The sequence below is a fragment of the Eumetopias jubatus genome, unplaced genomic scaffold, assembly GCF_037043125.1.
Source record: "Eumetopias jubatus isolate StellerSeaLion01/CBP00866 unplaced genomic scaffold, mEumJub1_p1.0 scaffold_2, whole genome shotgun sequence".
NCBI classification, from domain to species: domain Eukaryota; kingdom Metazoa; phylum Chordata; class Mammalia; order Carnivora; family Otariidae; genus Eumetopias; species Eumetopias jubatus.
Genome location: NW_028274808.1, coordinates 350,427 through 372,277, shown reverse-complemented (window position 1 = coordinate 372,277; position 21,851 = coordinate 350,427). Strand labels below are relative to the sequence as shown.

At 40.7% G+C, this 21,851-nt stretch overlaps 1 protein-coding gene across 1 annotated transcript; it reads left to right on the top strand.

The window, feature by feature from the left end:
- Window positions 1-18,546: 18,546 nt before the first annotated feature.
- Window positions 18,547-20,780, top strand: LOC114206096 (olfactory receptor 2H2-like). The gene is made up of 2 exons (XM_088021296.1): window positions 18,547-18,571; window positions 19,981-20,780. Exons 1-2 carry the CDS (start codon window positions 18,547-18,549, stop codon window positions 20,778-20,780), a joined length of 825 nt encoding a protein of 274 aa, XP_087877422.1.
- Window positions 20,781-21,851: the final 1,071 nt, after the last annotated feature.

Sequence of the window (21,851 nt, the reverse complement as noted above, 5' to 3'; positions counted from 1 at the left end):
CACATAGAAACTAAGCACATGAAAACATGCTCAACATCATGTGCCATCAGGGAAACGCAAACTAAAACAACGGTGACATACCACCGCACACCTATTAGAATGGTCAAAATCTGGACCACTAACAACACCAAATGCTGGCAAGGATTTAAAAAGGAAAAAAAAATTACACCAATTGATCAAAATTAAATTCCTTAATTAATGTATCCCCAAGAGCAAATTTTTGAATTTACCAAACATATCCAAATTATCCAATCTATGTGTAATGTTTGGTCATTATGGTTTGGGCAAAAAACAAATAAATAAATAGCGACCTTGTGTATTTTCTCTCAAGGAAAAACTCGTATACAAGGATATATGTAAATCCATCTGAGCGGAAAGCTGTAGGTAGAACATAGTGTTAAATAAAGATAGAAATGAAAAAGTTTAAAAAAGAACAAGGGAAAATAATAAAATGATTATTACAACGAAATGAAGAGTGTCCTTGACGTTATTAATGTCAGTTTGCAATATGGATTGTGGGATAGGACATGCGATTCTGTGCAAATTTAATTCTAGTATCTACAGAGGAAAACAATGCATCAGAAGCAGAAGCAGGAAAGCTTTTGACTCTAGGCAGCTGCAGTTTAATGAAGGAGGGACACAGTTCTGGTGATGACTGTCTCCTGAAGAAGTAGATACCAAGAAATGTAGTCTTTTGAGAAGTTTGTGCCTGAAAGGGAAACACAGAGGAGTGACTACAGGGAAGTAAAGAATAAAGGTACACACATGTTCAAACATTTCAGAGACCTGAGTATTTTTGTATTATCAGAGCAAAGAGCCACAAACAGCAAAAGTTGAAAGATAAAAGATAGAAGGCAATAATAAGACTGAAGAATGTAGTTCCTTGTGAAGGTGAGAAAAGGTGGAAAGCAGAACCCAGCTGGAGGGTCACCTGGAAAAAGGGACTAGCCACACGTGTGCTGAGGCTGGAGAACACAAGGAGGGCACAGTGAAAGCTTTGCAAGTCTCATGGCTGAGTTTTCTTTCCGTAAAGGAAATAACCTTCCAGCAGCTTCCCAGAGGAGAGCTGAGGTTCACTGTAGATTTCTTGCTTCCTGTCAGTAAATGCCCTGGATTCTGCCATCTTTATCCTCGACTCCTTCCCTCTCTTTCTTTGCTTGTCTCAATCACCATATGGTTCATGAGGTTTTTCAGGCTTGTGTCAGGGAACTCATTCTCAAAGATTCAGATATTCTCAAGGTGGAAAAATGCTGGTTGAGGACATCACCAGCTCTTATCTGTACCATTGTTACTGTGTTCTCCCTTTCTGCTACAGACCCTTTCCACTTTCTCTACCCTGCAATATTTAAACCATATCGTCATAATAACAGAAAATTCTATTAAATGGGTTTCCTTTCTGTGTCAGCCGAGATCTCAAAAGTCAAGGAGAAACAGTGGTTAGCAAGGACTTCTGCTTTCTGAATAAGGAGGCGCTTACCTACAGAGGATGTGGACTGACACTGGTTTGGTGACTCTATCTGGGGGGCTAGGTTATGCTATCAGCACAAAACATGCAAAAATCTCCATAGCTTGGGGCACCTGGCTGGCTGAGTCCTTGGAGCATGTGAATCTTGATCTTGGAGTCATGAGTTTGAGCCCTACATTGGGTGTAGAGATTACTTATAAAAAATGTCCATGGCTTACAACAACGAATATTTATTTCTCAGTTATATGTCTGTTAAGTTCAATGAGGGGCTCTGCCATCTGTCTCCTGTCTCAGGATCACAGCCTGACTGGTGGCACCACCCCTGCCTGACAAGCTAGCAGTGCAGGCAGAGGGAAAAGATGACTCTGGGAGATCTTTCAGGGGAAATCAAATGTTCTGGCCTGGAATTAACACCCAGTTGGAGAATGTAGTAGATGTGGCTGTTCAGTGAAGAGAATGAATGGATTAATAATAAAATTTCCTAAAAATACATAAATGTGAGAAACTGAATGAAGCAGTGTTTAGCTATGGAGTAAACTTTGCTGTCTACCTTCTCCTTTAACTGTGAATGAAGTGTTACCTGACAGTGGACACTTTAGTAGTTGATACGAGAATATTTTATTACTAAGCATGGACATTTTTACCCCTTGAAAATGGCCAGAAAGATTATGGGGGCATTCTGAAGATGTAGCCCAAGAGTCGGGGGGGAGAGCCAGTACATGGTAGGGCAAGAAGGATGAGGGCATGAAGCTATGGCCCTTCTGTCTTAATCATGCCCAAGGACTTGTCTCATTGTTATCAAATCAACATGTAAACATGGATGGAGCTTTGCTGGGTACCAGGCTCCCTACCAAGCACATTACATGCATCATTTCTCTTATTGCTCACCACTCTGTGAAGCTGGCATTATTGTTCCACTCATGAAACATGTGGAAAGTGTATCTTTTGGAAGATAAATAACTTTCCACAGGACCTGGAACCTAGGTTGTGTTAGGAGTTAGTTGGACAGTAAGGGAGTCAGGGCCAGGGTCCCCAACAAGAAAATATGGAGTCAGGACAGTTAAAATAAAATAGCATAGACATCTTGTTCTGCAGCTTAAACAGACCACACTGACATTCTGCTTTGCAGCCTTGGCAGAAATGACTTCTGCAAAACGTCCTAAAATAAGACAAGTAACCACAAAGCATTTGTCACTATCACAGGCAAGGGGCAGTTAAGACTTAAGCCCCCAGATGTCAGCAAAAGAAGACCATTAGCATATGGATATTAACCTAATAGGTAGACAGCTACATGAGCAAAGCCCTGACTGGCATGACTCAGCACACTCTGATTGCTTAAGACAGTTCTGCAAAAGAGCTCATAAAAACCCCTAAACTTAGAAACTCTGGGCAACCTATTTCGGCTCCCTCTCCAGGAGCTTTGTATTCTTGTGCAATAAATTTTGCTTTGCTGCCCTCCACTCTTTGACTTGTCTACCTCTTCATTCTTCAAAGGGCTGTGACCAAGAACCCAGGCACTAAAGGGACACAAATCCTTTAACAGTTGGTCTGACTCTGGAGTCTGTGATCTAATACACAATAAAAGGTGTGCTGCTAGAGTTCATGGGCAAGCCCAACCTCCTTAACAGGACATAGGAGTCCTTTTGTGATTGGTCCTTTTTATCCTCCCCAGGGCATTTCTTGGCATTGCCTATTATCCTCTCTCCCATAGCTTTCACAGAGTACTTGAATTCCTTGGAAGAGCCTTTACTCACACATTCATTGATTTGCACATGAAAGATGACTCAGCAGTTCAGATAAACTTTAAGTTAGACTTTGAAAAGTAGATATGGTGCAAGTTTATAAGCTTAGTAAAAGGAAAAAATAGTCAGAAACTACTGGGTATTTAAATATTAACCAAACCTAGGATGAATAAGGGCATGCCGTGGAAGAGATAAATTACGTCAAAATGGTGGAGAACCTCAACTTTATGCTCGTTAGACTATTTCTTCTTTTTTTTTTTTCTTTCTTTCTTTCTTCTTTCTTTCTTTTTTCCTTTCTTCTTTCTTTCTTTTTTAAGATTTTATCCATTTATTTGACACAGAGAGACAGCGAGACAGGGGACACAAGCAGGGGGAGTGGGAGAAGGAGAAGCAGGCTTCCCGCCGAGCAGGCAGCCTGATGTGGGACTTGATCTCAGGACCCTGGGATCATGACCTGAGTCGAAGGCAGATGCTTAACGACTGAACCACCAGGCGCCCCTTGTTAGACTATTTCTTAATCACTTGGAGCCGTTTCAATTAGAGTAGTAGGGTCATGGATGGAAAATAATTCTTTTTTTTTTTTAAGGATTTTATTTATTTATTTGACAGAGAGAGACACAGTGAGAGAGGGAACACAAGCAGGGGGAGCGGGAGAGGGAGAAGCAGGCTTCCCGCTGATAGGGAGTCCGATGTGGGGCTCTATCCCAGGACTCTGGGATCATGACCTGAGCTGAAGGCAGATGCTTAACGACTGAGCCACCCAGGTGCTCTGGATGGAAAATAATTCTTACAGAATAATCAAACTTGTCATGGAGAAAAAAAATAAGATATGAAAAAACCAGCTTGGAGATTTTAGAAAATTCAGCAGCTGAGAGTCCACCACTGTAAATGCTTCTCAGGCTGGAAGGTGAGCATGGAACCTCTTGGGTGGGTGGGGTCTGCTGCAAAACAGAGGTGCTGCCACACAGCTGAGGTCACCACAGGCATCACATTAACTCTGACCTTCAAACCAGATGTGCCGAGACCCCCACTACAGCCCTGGCCATGCCTTTGCCAACTTTGTTAGGAGCAGAGGATGTAAATTAGGGCAGTGGGATGTGAGTGGGGTGGAGGGAAAGGTTATCCATGTGCATGCACAAGTCCTGGGCCCTGAATGTGATATGGCACCACTTCTCGAGGTGATGCTGGGTTGTGGGAGTTATCAGAAAGAATGGGGATGCTGTATCCAGAGATGCTGGATGCTGTATCTAATTCCTTAGAAAGGAATTAAGGGTATGAGAAGATCATGAAATGGGTAAGTAAGATCCACCAAGTTCTCAAGACGTTTGGAAACATGTATGTGGTTGGAAGGAGACTTAATTATTGGTGCTTCTATTAATATGTAACTGGCTTTGGGCTAAATGCAGATTTCCTTGTCTCAAAGTCCAGTAACTTAGGAACCAGTAATAGTGCAGGTGAGAACACTGACTGATGTGAACACTTGGATGCATAAGCACCACCCGGGTTGGTTAGCTGGACAGGCTGGGCTTTGTACTCAGTCACATGCTGCAGCACACAGGCCACACAGTCCACACTGGCTCCTGTGGAGTGGAGCTGTGCCCATGCAGGGTTCAGGGTGAAGAAGGAAGTACTGGGTTGGTGGCAGGGTCACCTGTAAAGTGACACAGAACATGAAACGCAAGGAAAATGCAAAATAGTTACAAGCCAGCCCACTGGGCACACATGAGGGATGGAGGAAGGGGGTGAGGTGTTTGCAGGTTTGGAATGCTGTGTTATTTTTTAAAATATTTTAATAATCCTTCAGATTTATTCAGCACTCATCAGTGCCATGAGTGTTTTTTAAACACTTTGCATGAATAAATTTATCTAATCTTCACTAGAAACCTACAAAGTGATTGAGCCGAGGAACATGCAGGTTTGGCAAAGAGCAGAGGGCTGCAAAAAGTTGGTGAGAAGAGCAGACTTTCAAACCAAGGTGGTCTGGCTCCAGAATCAATGTGTTTTGCAATCACAAAGACACTGGGGAACACAGTAAGCATCAAACAGGACTGAATACAAGACAGAATCTCCCTGCTAAGCCCTAGGTCCATCAGAAACTAGATTACACAAACTTTTAGTAATTGTTTTTTTTTTTTTTGCTTTTTAAAAATATTTTTCTTTAAATTCAATAAGCCACCATAAAGTACATCATTAGTTTCAGATGTAGTGTTCAAAGAGTTATCAGTTGTGTATAACACCCAGTGCTCATCACATCACATATCCCCTTAATACCCATCAGCCAGCTACCCCAACCCCTGACCCCCCTCCCTTCTGTAAACCTCTGTTTGTTCCCAGAGTCCAGAGTCTCTCATGGTTTGTCTCCCTCTCTGATTTCTTCCCCTTCACATTGAGTGGTCCTTTCCCCTGTGGTCCTCCACACTATTCCTTATGTTCCACATATGAATGAAACCATATGCTAATTGTCTTTCTCTGCTTGACTTATTTCACTTAGCATAATCCCCTCCAGTTCCATCCATGTTGATGCAAATTGTGGGTATTCATCCTTTCTGATGGCTGAGTAATACCCCACTGTACATATGGACCACATCTTCTTTATCCATTCATCTGTTGAAGGGCATCTCGGCTCCTTCCACAGTTTGGCTATTGTGGACATTGCTGCTATGAACATCGGGGTGCAGGTCCCCTTCTTTTCACTACCTCTGTATCTTTGGGTAAATACCTAGTGGTGCAATTACTGGGTCTTAGGGTAGCTTTATTTTTAATGTCTTGAGGAAACTCCATAATGTTTCCCAGAGTGGCTGTACCAGCTTGCATTCCCACCAACAGTATAAGAAGGTTCCCCATTCTCTGCATCCTCGTCAACACTTCTTATTTTCTGTCTTGTTAACTTTTGCCATTCTAACTGGTGTAAGGTGGTATCTCATTGTGGTTTTGATTTGTATTTCCTTCATGCAGAGTGATGTCGAGCATTTTTTCAAGTATCTGTTAGCTATTTGTTTCTCTTCTTTGGAGAAATAACTGTTAATGTCTTCTGCCCATTTCTTGCCTGGATTTTTTATTTTTTGGATGTTGAGGTTCATAAGTTCTTTATAGATTTTGGATACTAGCCCTTTGTCTGATAAGACATTTGTAAATATCTTCTCCCATTCCGTGGGTTGCTTCTTAGTTTTGTTGACTGTTTCCTTTGCTGTACAGAGGCGTTTTATCTTGATGAAATCTCAAAAGTTAATTTCTGCTTTTCTTTGCCTTGCTTTTAGAGACCTCTCTTGAAAGAAGTTGCTGTGGCCGATGTCAAAGAGGTTACTGCCTATGTTCTCCTCTAGGATTTTGATGGATTCCTATCTCACCTTGAGGTCTTTCATCCCTTTTGAGTTTATCTTTGTGTATGGTGTTAGAGAATGCTCGATTTTCATTCTTCTGCGTATAGCTGTCCAATTTTCCTAGCACCATTTATTGAAGAGACTCTTTTTTTTCCCCATTGGATGTTCTTTCCTGCTTTGTTGAAGATTAGTTGACCATAGACTTGAGGGTCAATTTCTGGGGTTTCTATTCTGTTCCATTGGTCTATGTGTCTGTTTTTGTGCCAGTACCATGTTATCTTGCTGATCACAGTTTTGTAATAGAGCTTGAAGCCAGGCATTGTGATGCCCCCAGCTTTGTTTTTCTTTTTCAACATTCCCCTGGTGATTCAAGATCTTTTCTGGTTCCATACAAATTTTAGGATTATTTGTTCCACCTCTGTGAAAAATGCTAATGGCATTTTGATAGGGATGGCTTTGAAAGTGTAGATTGCTCTGGGGAACATAGACGTTTTCATAATGTTTATCCTTCTGATCCATGAGCATGGAATGTTTTTCCATCTCTTTATGTCTTCCTCAATTTCTTTCATAAGTGTTCTATAGTTTCTAGAGTGTAGATCCTTTACCTCTTGATTAGGTTTATTGTTAGGTATCTTATGGTTTTTGGTGCTATTGTAAATGGAATTGATTCCTTAATTTCTTTCTTCAGTTACATTGTTAGTGTATAGAAATGCAACTGATTTCTGTGATTTGATTTTGTATCCTGCCACATTACTGAATTGCTGTATGAGTTCTAGTAATTTGGAAGTGGAGTATTTCGGTTTTCTACCTAAAGTATCATATCATCTGCAAAGAGAGTTTGACTTCTTGTTTGCCAATTTGAATGCCTTTTATTTCTTTTGTTGTTGTTGTTGTTGTTGTCTGGTTGCTGAGGCTAGGACCTCTAGTACTATGTTGAACAATAATGGTGAGAGTGGCATCCTCATCATGTTCCGAGCTTTTCCCCATTGAGAATGATGTTTGCTGTGGGCTTTTCATAGATGGCTTTCATGATATTGAGGTATGTTCCCTCTGTCCCTATACTTTGAAGAGTTAAGCAGGAAATGATGCTGTATTTTGTCAAATGCATTTTCTGCATCAGTTGAGAGGGTCATATGGTTCTTATCTTTTCTTTTATTAATGTGCCCTATCATGTTGATTGATTTCCAAATGTTGAACCACCCTTGCATCCTAGGAATAAATCCCACCTGGTCATGGTGAATCATCCTTGTAGTGGACTGTAGGATCCTATTGGCTAGGATCTTGTTGAGTCTTTTGGCATCCATGTTCATCAGGGATATTAGTCTCTAATTCTCCTTTTGGACGGGGTCTTTGCCTAGTTTTGGGATCAGGGTAACGTTGGTTTCATAGAATGAAGAATTTCTATATTTTTGGAACACCTTCAGTAGCATAGGTATGATTTCTTCCTGAAATGTTTGGTAGAATTCCCCTGGAAGCCATCTGGCCCTGTACTCTCGTTTCCTGGGAGGTTTTTGATGACTGTTTCAATTTCCTTGCTGGTTATTGGTCTCTTCAGGTTTTCTACCTCTTCCTGGTTCAGTCTTGGTAGTTTATAAGTTTCTAGGAAGGCATCCATTTCTTCCAGATTGCTTAATTTGTTGACATATAGCTGCTGGTAACTGGTTCTAATGATTCTCTCTATTTCCTTGGTATTAGTCATGATTTATCCCCTTTCATTCATGATTTTATTACTTTGAGTCCTTTCTCTTTTCTCTTGGATAAGTCTGGACAGAGGTTGATTGATCTTATTAATTCTTTCAAGGAAACAGCTTCTAGTTTCATTGATCTGTACTGCTGTTCTTCTAGCTTCTATTTCATCAATTTCTGCTGTAATTTTTATTATTTCTCTTCTCCTGCTTAGTTTAGGCTTTATTTTCTCTTCTTTCTCCAGGTCCTTTAGGTGCAAGGTTAGCTTGTGCATTTGGAATTTTTCTAATTTTTTGAGAGAGGCTAGGATGGCTATGTACTTCCCTCTATGGACCGCCTTTGCAGTATCCTGTATGTTTTGAACCAATGTGTATTCATTTTCATTGGTTTGCATGAATTGTTTAAGTTAATTTCCTGGTTGACCCATTCATTCTTTAGCAGGACACTCTTTAACTTCCAAGTGTTTCAGTTCCTTACAAATTTTTTCTTGTGTTTGAATTCCAGTTTCAAAGCATTGTGGTCTGAAAATATGCAGGGAATAATCTCAATCATTTGGTATCAGTGGAGACCTGATTTGTGGACCCAGTATGTGGTTTATTCTGGAGAAAGTTCCATGTGCACTTGAGAAGAATGAATGTTTTGTTGTTTTAGGATGGAACATTCTGTATATATCTACAAAGTCCATCTGGTCCAATGTGTCATTCAAAGCTCTTATTTCTTTGTTGATCTTCGGTTTAGATGATCTATCCATTGCTGTGAATGGAGTGTTGAAGTCTCCTACTATTAATGTATTATTATCTATAGGTTTCTTTATTTTGGTTATTAGTTGGTTTATGTAATTGGCTGCTTCCGTGTTGGGGTCATAGATATTTACAATTGTTAGATCTTCTTGTTGGATAGACCCTTTAAGTATGATATACTGTCCCTCTACATCTTTTACTACAGTCTTTGGTTTAAAATCTTATTTGTCTGATATGAAGATTGTTACCCCAGCTTTCTTTTGAGGTCCGTTGGCATAGTAAATTGTTCTCCAACCCCTCACTTTCAATCTGGAAGGTTCTGTAGGTTCAGAATGAGTCTCTTGCAGACAACATGTGGATGGGTCCTGCTTTTTTATCCAATCTCAAACCCTGTGTCTTTTGATAGGAGCATTCAGCCCATTCACATTGAGAATAACTATTGAACGATTTGAATTCAGTGCCATTGTATTGCCTGTAAAGTCCCTGTTTCTATAGATTGTCTCTGTTAATTTCTGGTCTGTATTACTCTTGAGGTCTCTCTTCATTTATAGAATCCCCCTTAATATTTCTTATAGGTCTGGCACACTGGTCACATATTTTTTCAGTTTCTGGCTGTCCTGGAAGCTCTTTATCTCTCCATCTGTTCTGAATGACAGTCTTGTTGGATAAAATATTCTTGGAATCATGTTCTCCTCATTTAGTAACCTGAATATGTCTTGCCAGCCCTTTCTGGTTTGCCAGGTCTCTATGGACAGGTCTGATGTGATTCTGATGTTCCTTCTTCAGTACGTAATGAATCTCTTCCCACTAGCTGCTCAGGTAGCTTCCTTTGCTCTAAGATTTGCAAGCTTCACTATTATATGTCCAGGTGTTGATCTATTTTTATTGATTTTGGGAGGGGTCCTCTCTGCTTCTTGGACATGAATGCTTATTTCTTTCCCCAGATTAGGGAAGTTATCAGCTATGATTTGCTCAAATATACCTTCTAGTCCTCTCTTTCTCCACCCCCTTGGGGATCCCAATAATTCTGATAATGGGATATTTCATGTTATCATTAATCTCTCCAATCCTTTTTTCATGTGCTACAAGCTGCCTATCCATTTTCCTCTGCTTCCTTCCTTTCTATCAACTTGTTTTTTAGATCACTGATTCTCTCTTCTGCCTCATTTACCTTGACAGTTAGAGTATCCAGTTTAGACTGCGTCTCATTCATAGCTTTTTTTTTTAGTTCAGTCTGACTAGATCTCATTTCTGCCCTTAGAGATTCTATATTGTCACTAATGCTTTTTGCAAGCTTAGCTATTAACTTTGTGATTGCTCTCCTGAATTCTATCTCTGACATCTTGCTTATATCCATATCTATTATTTCTGTGGCAGAGGACATTGTCTCTGGTTCTTTTCTCTGTTGAGAGTTCCTCCTCTTAGTCATTCTGTTGAGAGATGGTTGAGCAAATGAACAGAGTCCAAAATATCAACCATGATTCAAGCAAAATGCACCCTAGGAAAAAATCCAAAGTGGTCAGAAGCTACCACAGATACACAACAAAAGTCAAGATGACCCAAAAGAGTAAAAAACAAAAAACAGAAAACAGTGGGGAGAGAGATTACAATCTCTCAGGGTGGACAAAGCAGGGTGATCTGCCTGTTCCTGATTGATTTTTTGGTCTGTGGTTAGAAGACACTATATCCCAAAATTACAAAGAAATCAGAACTTATATATATATAAAAGATAAAATCGAATAGAGTGAAAAACGGGCTAGGATGTGGCATAAATTTATAAAATGTAGATGTGAAAAAATAAAAGGTAAAAAGCGACTTAAAAACATAAATTGGGAAATAAGAATCAATTCAAATGGGAGCAGGGTAAAAAAAAAAAAAAGAAATGTAAAAGTTTAGCCTGAAGTATAAACGAGTTATGAGGGAACACCTGGAGCTTCCTATATTTTCCCCTGGCACTGGAGTTTACAGTCCTTGAGAAATAAGCTTATCATTCACTTGTTCTTCCAGTCCGTCTTCTGAGGGAGGGGCCTGCTGCTCTTCTCAGGCTTTTTTGCCTGGGTGGAGTTGCCCCACCCCTCATCAGGGGCATGGGATTAATGTGAGCTGGTCGTCTGTGTGGCTTTTGTTTCCTGGAAGCTTTCTAATTCTCTTTAGAGGGTCAGAGCAAATATGGCTGGGTGGGAATCTTTGGCCCAGAGCCACAAGGTTGTGGTCCCCTTTTGCCAGAGTCCAGCTCCAGCAGGGGAAGGGTCCTTGAAGGAAAGGACGGCGTCGGCGAGTGAGGAGACACGACACGGGATCAGGTTGCAAGCATCTCCCGCCCGATAGCCTCGGAGGGACCTTTTTTATTCATTAGAATGTTTCCTTGTTTTTCCATTCTTTTACTCTTGCTTAAAGGTTATCTAAAGTTTATTCTTTCTCCAAAGGCAGCTTACAATGGGTGCACCCTATCTTATCAAAGTACTTATTCCATTTCTATGTCTCTCGTCCTTCCTCCATAGACACCACGGAGGATCACTCCTTTATTAGAGGCTGTCAGATGATGCCCGCACCCTTTTTTCCTTTAATCTTATACCATTTGTTTATGTCCTCATTATCAACTCCAGTATAGGGAATGGGAGGAGTAGGGGCAAGGAAGTTATCCTACACCAGGGGCTTGCCTCGAGGGGCATACCAAAGGTGGTCTCCTATTTTGTATAAAACATAGGGAGGTTCCTGTACTGTGGAATGTCATGAGATTTTTCTTTCCTAGAATCCTAATGTTTCAGAGGTGCCTGAGGAATCTCATCAATAGGAATTTTTACTGGGCCTGGATCCAACAGCTCCCTTACAGATTGGAGGACATTGGGTATTTTTACTTCTTGGCCCATTGTCGGCCTTTTTGGAATCAGTTTCATTATGATTGCTTGCATAGGCATAACTAAATTTATAAATCATTTATCGTGAAACCCCAGAATAGATTATAAAGATTGCTGCAAATAAAATGAAAGGAAGTAGCAGGAGCCTGCTGTGGAGTCTCCTGATTTTTCAGGATTGTCCCTCATACTTGGACCTTGTCAAACAGCATGAGTAGCTTGGCTCGCGCCACCCTTTCTTCAATAAACTGGCTCCACTTCTGTGTGTATTAAACTCCACAGACTTGTGCTATTCATGCCTGCTGTAATTCTCCCAGGGCAGTTCCAGGGACCCAATAGCATCTTTTTCCTTTGTGACTTTGCAATAGCTAGAGACTGTGGGTTTGTGTGTGCACCCTCTTCCACAGCTCCCAGGTCACGGCTGGGTGCTGCCCCAGTGCCCTCTCATGGGCCACACTGCCCAGAGAGCTGTTGCCCTGTTGTGGGCACAAGCCATTTTATATTTCCCCTAGGATGTCAAACAGTCAAATGGTACCCTTTAGTCCTTTTCAGGGTGGTCAGGCAGAGGGCTGTCTCCCTACCAGCCCAGCTTGCAGTTTATGGTGACTGGAGCTGAGAGTCCCTTCTGGGCTTGCTAACCATGACCAGTCTCCCCATTCCACTGCTTGGACACTTTATCGGTTCAGGCTCTCCCATTCTTTCTGAGTCTCCTGGAATCCTGAGACCAAGACCACAATGATTCACCTAGAATTCTGCCCTATTCATCCTGTGTGCCCTTTCCAGAAGGGGGTGCCTCTTACTAAAGCAAATTTCCAAGGGTCCTGGTTTTTTGTTCTGGTGTTATATCACTTTCTGATGGCCAGTTTATGGAGGCTCCCTTCCCCCTCCGTTTATCTTCTGATATTTCCCCTGAAGATTCAAGGTTCTTCACCTCCTACCTTGCAAAAAGTAGTCATTTTTCTGCTTGTAGAGATCCAGATAAATCTTCTTACATCTAGTTGAATTCATGTGTTTCAGAATGGTTTGATAGATATCCAGCTAAGTTCAAGGGACTCAAAGAAATGAGGTCCCCTACTCTGCTGCCATCTTGCCCCCCACTAAGTTTTATTTATTTTTAATTTTTATTGTTATGTTAATCACCATACATGACATCATTAGTTTTTGATGTAGTGTTCCATGATTCATTCTTTGTGGATAATACCCAGTGCTCCAATCAGAACGTGCCCTCTTTAATACCCATCACCAGGCTAACCCATCCCCCCACACCTCTTCCCTCTAGAACCCTCAGTTTGTTTTTGAGTCTATCGTCTCTCATGGTTCATCTCCCCCTCTGACATACTCCCCTTCATTCTTCCCCTCCTGCTATCTTCTTTTTTTTCTTAACATATATTGCATTATTTGTTTCAGAAGTACAGATCTGTGATTCATCAGTCTTGCACAATTCACAGTGCTCACCATAGCACGTACCCTCCCCAATGTCTATCACCCAGCCACCCCATCCCTCCCATCCCCCCCACCACTCCAGCAACCCTCAGGTTGTTTCCTGAGATTAAGAATTCCTCATATCAGTGAGGTCATATGATACATGTCTTTCTCTGACTGACTTATTTCACTCAGCATAACACCCTCCAGTTCCATCCACGTCATTGCAAATGTCAAGATCTCATTCCTTTTGATGGCTGCATAATATTCCATTGTGTATAAATACCACATCTTTTTTATCCATTCTTCTGTCGATGGACATCTTGGCTCTGTCCACAGTTTGGCTATTGTGGACATTGCTGCTATAAACATTGGGGTGCACGTACCCCTTCAGATCCCTACATTTGTATCTTTGGGGTAAAACCCAGTAGTGCAATTGCTGGATCGTATGGTAGCTCTAATTTCAACTGTTTGAGGAAGCTCCATACTGTTTTCCAGAGTGGTTGCACCAACTTGCATTCCCACCAACAGTGTAGGAGGGTTCCCCTTTCTCCGCATCCCTGCCAACATCTGTCATTTCCTGACTTGTTAATTTTAGCCATTCTGACTGGTGTGAGGTGGTATCTCATGGAGGTTTTGATTTGGATTTCCCTGATGCCGAGCAATGTGGAGCACTTTTTCATGTGTCTGTTGGCCATTTGGATGTCTTCTTTGGAAAAATGTCTGTTCATGTCTTCTGCCCATTTCTTGATTGGATGATTTGTTCTTTGGGTGTTGAGTTTGACAAGTTCTTTATAGATTTTGGATACTAACCCTTTATCTAATATGTCATTTGTAAATATTTTCTCCCATTCTGTGAATTGTCTTTTGGTTTTGTGGACTGTTTCTTTTGCAGTGCAAAAGCTTTTTATCTTGATGAAGTCCCAAGAGTTCATTTTTGCCTTTGCTTCCCTTGCCTTTGGCGATGTTTCTAGGAAGAAGTTGCTGTGGCTGAGGTCGAAGAGGTTACTGCCTGTGTTCTCCTTTAGGATTTGGATGGACTCCTGTCTCACGTTTAGGTCTTTCAACCATTTGGAGTCTATTTTTGTGTGTGGTGTAAGGAAATGGTCCAGTTTCATTCTTCTGCATGTGGCTGTCCAATTTTCCCAACACCATTTGTGGAAGAGACTGTCTTTTTTCCATTGGACATTCTTGCCTGCTTTGTCAAAGATGAGTTGACCATAGAGTTGAGGGTCCATTTCTGGGCTCTCGATTCTGTTCCATTGATCTATGTGTCTGTTTTTGTGCCAGTACCATACTGTCTTGATGATGACAGCTTTGTAATAGAGCTGGAAGTCCGGAATTGTGATGCCGCCAGCTTTGCTTTTCTTTTTCAACATTCCTCTGGCTATTTGGGGTCTCTCCTGGTTCCATACAAATTTTAGGATTATTTGTTCCATTTCTTTGAAAAAAGTGGATGGTATTTTGATGGGGATTGCATTGAATGTGTAGATTGCTCTAGGTAGCATTGACATCTTCACAATGTTTGTTCTTCCAATCCATGATCATGGAAAGTTTTTCCGTTTCTTTGTGTCTTCTTCAATTTCTTTCATGAATATTTTATAGTTTTCTGAGTACAGATCCTTTGCCTCTTTGGTTAAATTTATTCCTAGGTATCTTATGGTTTTGGGTGCAATTGTAAATGGGTTCGACTCTTGATTTGTCTCTCTTCTGTCTTGTTGTTGGTGTATAGGAATGCCACTGATTTCTGTGCATTGATTTTATAGCCTGCTACTTGACTGAATTCCTGTATGAGTTCTAGCAGTTTTGGGGTGGAGTCTTTTGGGTTTTCCACATACAGTATCATATCATCTGCAAAGAGTGAGAGTTTGACTTCTTCTTTGCCGATTTAGATGCCTTTGATTTCTTTTTGTTGTCTGATTGCTGTGGCTAGGACTTCTAATACTATGTTGAATAGCAGTGGTGATAGTGGACATCCCTGCCGCATTCGTGACCTTTGGAGAAAAGCTCTCAGCTTTTCCCCATTGAGAACGATATTCGCTGTAGGTTTTTCATAGATGGCTTTTATGATATTGAGGTATGTACCCTCTAACCCTATACACTGAAGAGTTTTGATCAAGAAAGGATGCTGTACTTTGTCAAATGCTTTTTCTGCATTTATTGAGAGGATCATATGATTCTTGTTCTTTCTTTTGTTAATGTATTGTATCATGTTGATTGATTTGCGGATGTTGAACCAACCTTGCAGCCCAGGGATAAATCCCACTTGGTCATGGTGAATAATCCTTTTAATGTACTGTTGGATCCTATTGGCTAGTATTTTGGTGAGAATTTTTGCATCCATGTTCATCAAGGATATTGGTCTGTAATTCTCCTTTTTGATGGGGTCTTTGGTTTTGGGATCAAGGGAATGGTGGCCTCATAAAATGAGTTTGGAAGTTTTCCTTCCATTTCTATTTTTTGGAACAGTTTCAGGAGAATAGGTATTAATTCTTCTTTAAATGTCTGACAGAACTCCCCTGGAAAATCATCTGGCCCTGGGCTTTTGTTTGTTGGGAGATTTTTGATGACTGCTTCAATATCCTTAGTGTTTCTAGGTCTGTTCAGGTTTTCTATTTCTTCCCAGTTCAATTTTGGTAGTTGATACATCTCTAGGAATGCACCCATTTCTTCCAGGTTATCTAATTTGCTGGCATAGAGTTGCTCATAATATGTTCTTAAAATTGTTTGTATTTCTTTGGTGTTGGTTGTGATCTCTCCTCTTTCAGTCATGATTTTGTTGATTTGGGTCATTTCTCTTTTCCTTTTGATAAGTCTGGCCAGGGGTTTATCAATCTTGTTAATTCTTTCAAAGAACCAGCTCCTAGTTTCATTGATCTGTTCTACTGTCCTTTTGGTTTCTAGTTCATTGATTTCTGCTCTGATCTTTATTATTTCTCTTCTCCTGCTGGGTTTAGGCTTTATTTGCTGTTTTTTTCTCTAGCTCCTTTAGGTGTAGGGTTAGGTTGTGTATTTGAGACCTTTTTTGTTTCTTGAGAAAGGCTTGTATTGCTATATTTTTTCCTCTTAGGACTGCCTTTGCAATATCCCAAAGATTTTGAACAGTTGTGTTTTCATTTTCATTGTTTTCCATGAATTCTTTAAATTCTTCTTTAATTTCCTGGTTGACCCATTCATTCTTTAGTAGGATGCTCTTTAGCCTCCATGTATTTGAGTTCTTTCCGACTTTCCTCTTGTGATTGTGTTCTAATTTCAAAGCATTGTGGTCTGAAAATATGCAGGGAATAATCCCAATCTTTTGGTACTGGTTGAGACCTGATTTGTGACCTAGGATGTGATCAGTTCTGGAGAATGTTCCATGGGCACTAGAGAAGAATGTGTACTCCGTTGCTTTGGGATGGAATGTTCTGAATATGTCTGTGAAGTCCATTTAGTCCAGTGTTTCATTTAAAGTCTTTATTTCCTTGTTGATCTTTTGCTTAGATGATCTGTCCATTTCAGTCAGGGGGGTGTTAAAGTCCCCCACTATTATTGTATTGTTGTCAATGTGTTTCTTTGCTTTTGTTATTAATTGCCTTATATAATTGGCTGCTCCCATGTTCGGGGCATAGATATTTACAATTGTTAGATCTTCTAATTCAACCCCCCGCTTAGCCACTTCAGCAACGTCCCTCAGCGGAGCCGACTTCTAAAAGTTCCAATTTTGTGTTCCGTGACTCTAGCACTTGCCAGAAGCGGCCGACGGAGACCCCCTCCCCCGCTGTCTATCCTCCCGTATATCGCCTCGGATTCACTTCTCCGCACGTCCTACCTTCCAGTAAGTGGTCGCTTCTCTGTTCAGAGAGTTGTTGCTATTCTTTTCTTCAATCTCCTGCTGAGTTCGTAGGTGTTCAGAATGGTTTGATCCCTATTCAGCTGAATTCCTGAGACCAGACAAAATCCACGTCTCCTACTCCTTTGCCATCTTGCTCCCAGCCCCTAAGTTTTATTTTTAATAGCAATCACGTCCATGTAATCATGACAGGAATACATTCCAAAATGCAAATATAAATGCAATCCTGTCCTCGGGAATAATACCATTGCAAGCAAAGGAAGCAGAAAGTTTTCCAATTTCATTGCTTTCTTTATGGTTTCAAAGACGGTTTACACCCACCTATTTACAGTGCTTGAGTGCCCAAGGAAACAAGAGACAAATTCCATTCAAATGTAAGGGTTCGAATGATCCTATTTGTCTTGATGCTCTGGGCTCCAGGCTTGCTGAGGCATCAGTGCTCAGCCCCTGTGTCTGCCTTGTTGCCCCCTGCCTGGACAATGTCCACCACAGAGCTGGTTCCCCTCTTTGAGACTGCAGAGGTGACAGCCTTGCCCCCCTCCTCCAGGCCTGTGGTAGGGAGGGGCAGCCCCGCTGATCTCCAAATTGTCTTTAGGGTCATTCTTCACTTTTCCTGGAGGAAAAAATATGTTCACAGTCAAATAGCCCCATTTCCCATCCTGGAGAATCCCAGGAGTCTGACGACCTTCGTGTCAGCAAGGAGACACCAACCCATGTCATAGAAAGTAAGTGAGTGGCTTTCCTGGCCTTGCACAGTACATGATGAGTAGAGCTGAAGTATGTTCTGACTGCTCCTCCATCTGCCATCCTGCCTCTGATGACAGAGGTAGCCATTATGATAACAGAGACACCTGTTATGGGTACCTTTATAGCAACGTGTGTGTGTATGTACCCGTGTGTGTGTTCAGAAGGTGGCATACAATCAGATGTCTTCCAGTGAAACAGAAGCACAAGCCCCTGAGGCTCTTCTCTCTCCAGAGACCTGCCTCTACGTCTGATATAGACGGTAAGCTGCCTGGAGCTCCAGAGATGTGTGCTGAGTGAACAAGCCAACCTCCATCCACCTGCAGAAAGGCTGAGCTGACAGACTGCCCAATGTGGTTTCTCCACTGCCTGTCCCAGATCTGTGATTGGGGTTGAATTGTTCATCACAACCACCAAGAGCTGCTACAGCTGGATGGTCACTCTTCTAGAAGGTGGGGATTTTTTCCTCATGTATGGAAAAAATAAAGGAAATTTATTTTAAAAGTGGAGGGAATCTAGAGCTGGTTCCCTTTAGCAGTGAACAGAATCAGGTGTGCATGTGGCCCAACATTTACTATATTTTTAGCCATAGAAAAGTGACTAGCTCCTTCTTTTTGCAGTTGTAAATCCCCTTATCAGCATCTTGGTTAACAGAAATGTGAAAGCAGAGTTTCATTGTGGATTCTCCTTGGAAAATAATGGTTATTCTTGGAACAGAAATACCCCAGGAAAACATCGTGATGGTGGAGAGTTGTATCAAGCAAAGTGAGGCCACTCACCCGCTGTCTTTCTCATAGACGCACAGCAGCTCCTACTTTCCCTCCTAACTGTATGGGCTTCAACAGCTGAAGCCACGGTCAGTTTCAGGGGCATTATGGCATTTAGAGTTTGATTTTAGCACCAAAGTACTTTGTCAGGGAGAAAAATGCTAAAGGGTGTGACCACCAGTATCAGTTTCCTTCTGATGTTACAATTCTGGAAAAAGGGTTGTCCTCTACTGGAAACACATAGTGGTTTCATCTCAACAAAAGTTTGAAATGCAACTGATTGCTGCCATGAATGCAGAGGAAAACAAACAACTTATTCCCTTTAAACTGGATTATGTAATGATTACCTGAGACCAGGTATGAGGGCTGAGGGCTCTTAGAAATACGTTTTTATTTTCTAGTCAAGATATTTAAGAGAAAATCAGAAATTTTCATTGGAGATTTTTAATTTTTTTATTAGTTTTTTTATTTGTAAGAAAGTTGTTCAGATTTGACCCCACAGGTAATCCATCTACCACAGTCATTTTGGAAACCCCAGAGCTGACCATTCAGAGGGACAAATGTTTATAACTACATTTCCTGATCTATGCAAGCTAATAGTTTAGAGGACACTGATGAATCTTACACAATTTACTTTATGAAGTGTCACTGGATTGCATTAGATGGCCAAATTCACATCCTCTTGTAATGAAAGCATATTAAAGTACATGTCTCTGCGGAGAGAGCTTGCTTGCAGGGGATCATGAATGACATTTTTCTAGGAAGCAATATTCATAAAGACAGTAGACCTCGACTCAAATAGGGAGATCACAGAAGTTCTCCTTAATGCTATTATCAGGTCAGTCATTATTTGCTTCATGGAAAAAGAATGAATATTAATCGTAATGATGTCTAGCTGTTCCTATGTGGAAATTCTAACTAATCTGTGTCTCCAGTTCTGTACACATTCTCTCTCAGATCCTTGTTTACTAGATGTATCTTTCAATTTATCTGTTACATCTATTGTCTATCATTTATCTAAAAATATAAAACAATCATCTTTTTAATTTCTTTTCTTTTTCACAGTATGTGCATTGATGGTCTATGTATTTTATCTTCAGAAAGTTTGACATATAGTTCAAATCTGTTTCAGTATATGATTGTAATGTCTATTCTATGTTTGTATATTCCCTTTCAATGCATTTAATGTTTTCATGACTATGGGTTTTGTCTTTGTCTACCTAACAAGTCAATTTATTTTTTATTTTGCATAATTTTATCCTTGTCTGTTCTTTCTCTATATATAATTCCAGTGGCCAAATGACCATTTTACTCAGTTTGTTATTTTTCCAATGGTTATGATATCTCATTTTCTTCCCATAGGAATAGAACAGGAATGACAAAGAAAGGTGACTCACAATTAAGAAGGAGTGAAAGGGACAAATTTTAGCAGTCCAGCAGGTTTTATCTTGCTGGGTTTTTCTGACCAGCCCCAGCTGGGGACGATCTTCCTTCTGGTTGTCTCTATTGTATATGTTCTGACACTGGTGGGGAACACAGCAATCATACTGGTCTCTTACTTGAACCCCAAGCTCCATAAGCCCATGTACTTCTTTCTGTCTAATCTCTCTTTTCTGGACCTCTGCCTCACCACCAGCATCGTTCCACAGATGCTGTGGAATCTCAAGGGCCCTGAGAAGACCATCAGCTACACTGGGTGTGTGATCCAGCTCTACGTTGCATTGGGGCTGGGCTCCACAGAGTGCCTCCTCCTGACTGTGATGGCCTATGACCACTTCAGTGCCATCTGCCGACCACTCCACTATGGTGTTATCATGCATCCGAAGCTTCTCTGGCACCTTGCAGCTGTGGCCTGGATCAGTGGTTTTGTGGAGTCCATGGTTCAGACCCTCCTCATTTTCCAGTTGCCTCTCTGCAGCCACCACAGAGTGGATGATTTTATGTGCAAGGAGCCTGCTCTGATTAAAATCACCTGTGTGAACACAACCTTCCTGGAAAATGAGCTCTCCAGAGCAATTGTCCTCTACGTGGTTATACCTCTAGGGCTTATTCTGGTCTCCTATGGCTGCATTGCTAGGAGTGTGCTGAGGACAAAGTCCACGGAAGGCAGGAGGAAAGCATTTGGGACCTGTGGGTCCCACCCCCTTGTTGTTGTTTTGTTCTTTGGGACTATAATTTTTGGAGTTATCACTCTAGTAATTAACTAATGCCATACCTGAACAATTATGGCAAATCTAGTGTCTCATCACAGAAGTAAATCTTCCAGCTTCTGGAGGGAGAGCTCTGGTCACAGCTGGGTCAGTCTGGGTCTACCTGAGGACATGGCTCTGCAGCATGTGCTCTGTCTGTAGCTTGCCAGAGTGCAAGGGCCCTGCAAACCCACAGCTACCTGACAATTTGCCTTACGTAGGGTATTGTTGATTCTTGTGCATGCAGAAGAGCATCTGGGATTAAGTACAATCGGGATTTTTTTGATCTCTCCCACCCACAGAGAAAGCCTCCAAGGAAAATGGGCCATGAGACCAAATAATTCTCTATTATGCATCTGTTGTCACCACAGAGTAGCTCCCAATCTCCTTTGATCAACCCTTTAGTGCTATATCTGAATCAAAGACAAATATGCAAACACATTTTAAGTATTGTCATTAAATCTGAATATTTAAATCTCACTAAAGTAAGCAGATTTATTTATAAATAAAAATGATTGTCTTTGTCATATACAATATCCCTTTTGATTGATATTATAACTGAATAGAATTTTTTTATTATGTTATGTTGGTCATCATACAGTACATCATTAGTTTTTGATGTGGTGTTTCATGAATCATTATTTGTGTATAACATCCAGTGCTCATTACAACATGTGCCCTCCTTAATATAATTGCATAGAATTTATAAAATTGTTTTCTTTATATTGAATATAAAGTTTTTACCTATTCTAATAACATACTTGAAAATATTGGTAGTTTTTAAAATTTGAAAATATTGGCCTTATTTTCCCTACATTCACAATAGTTATTGGTTTACAAAATATTATCAAAATCCTTATTGGCCTTAATTCTAGAGCCTGCTTAGACATATTTACAACATGTTTTGTTTTATAAATGTGGCTTTGTAAATATCAAATGCTTTTAATGGGCATTAATTCTAAGGAATCATTTTAATAAGATAAATAATTCTAGCAGAATTTAGTAATTTGAATGGAGTGATAAAAAAACAGTACCTTAGGTATTGTTTTTGTATTTCTCTGCTTATAAGATAGAATATGATTGACATTT

Coding starts and splice junctions, on each gene's coding strand:
- LOC114206096 (XM_088021296.1), top strand. CDS start 18,547: ATGGTGGAGAGTTGTATCAAGCAAA. Junction 18,572..19,980: donor GGAGAGTTGTATCAAGCAAA/GTGAGGCCACTC, acceptor ACAATTAAGAAG/GAGTGAAAGGGACAAATTTT.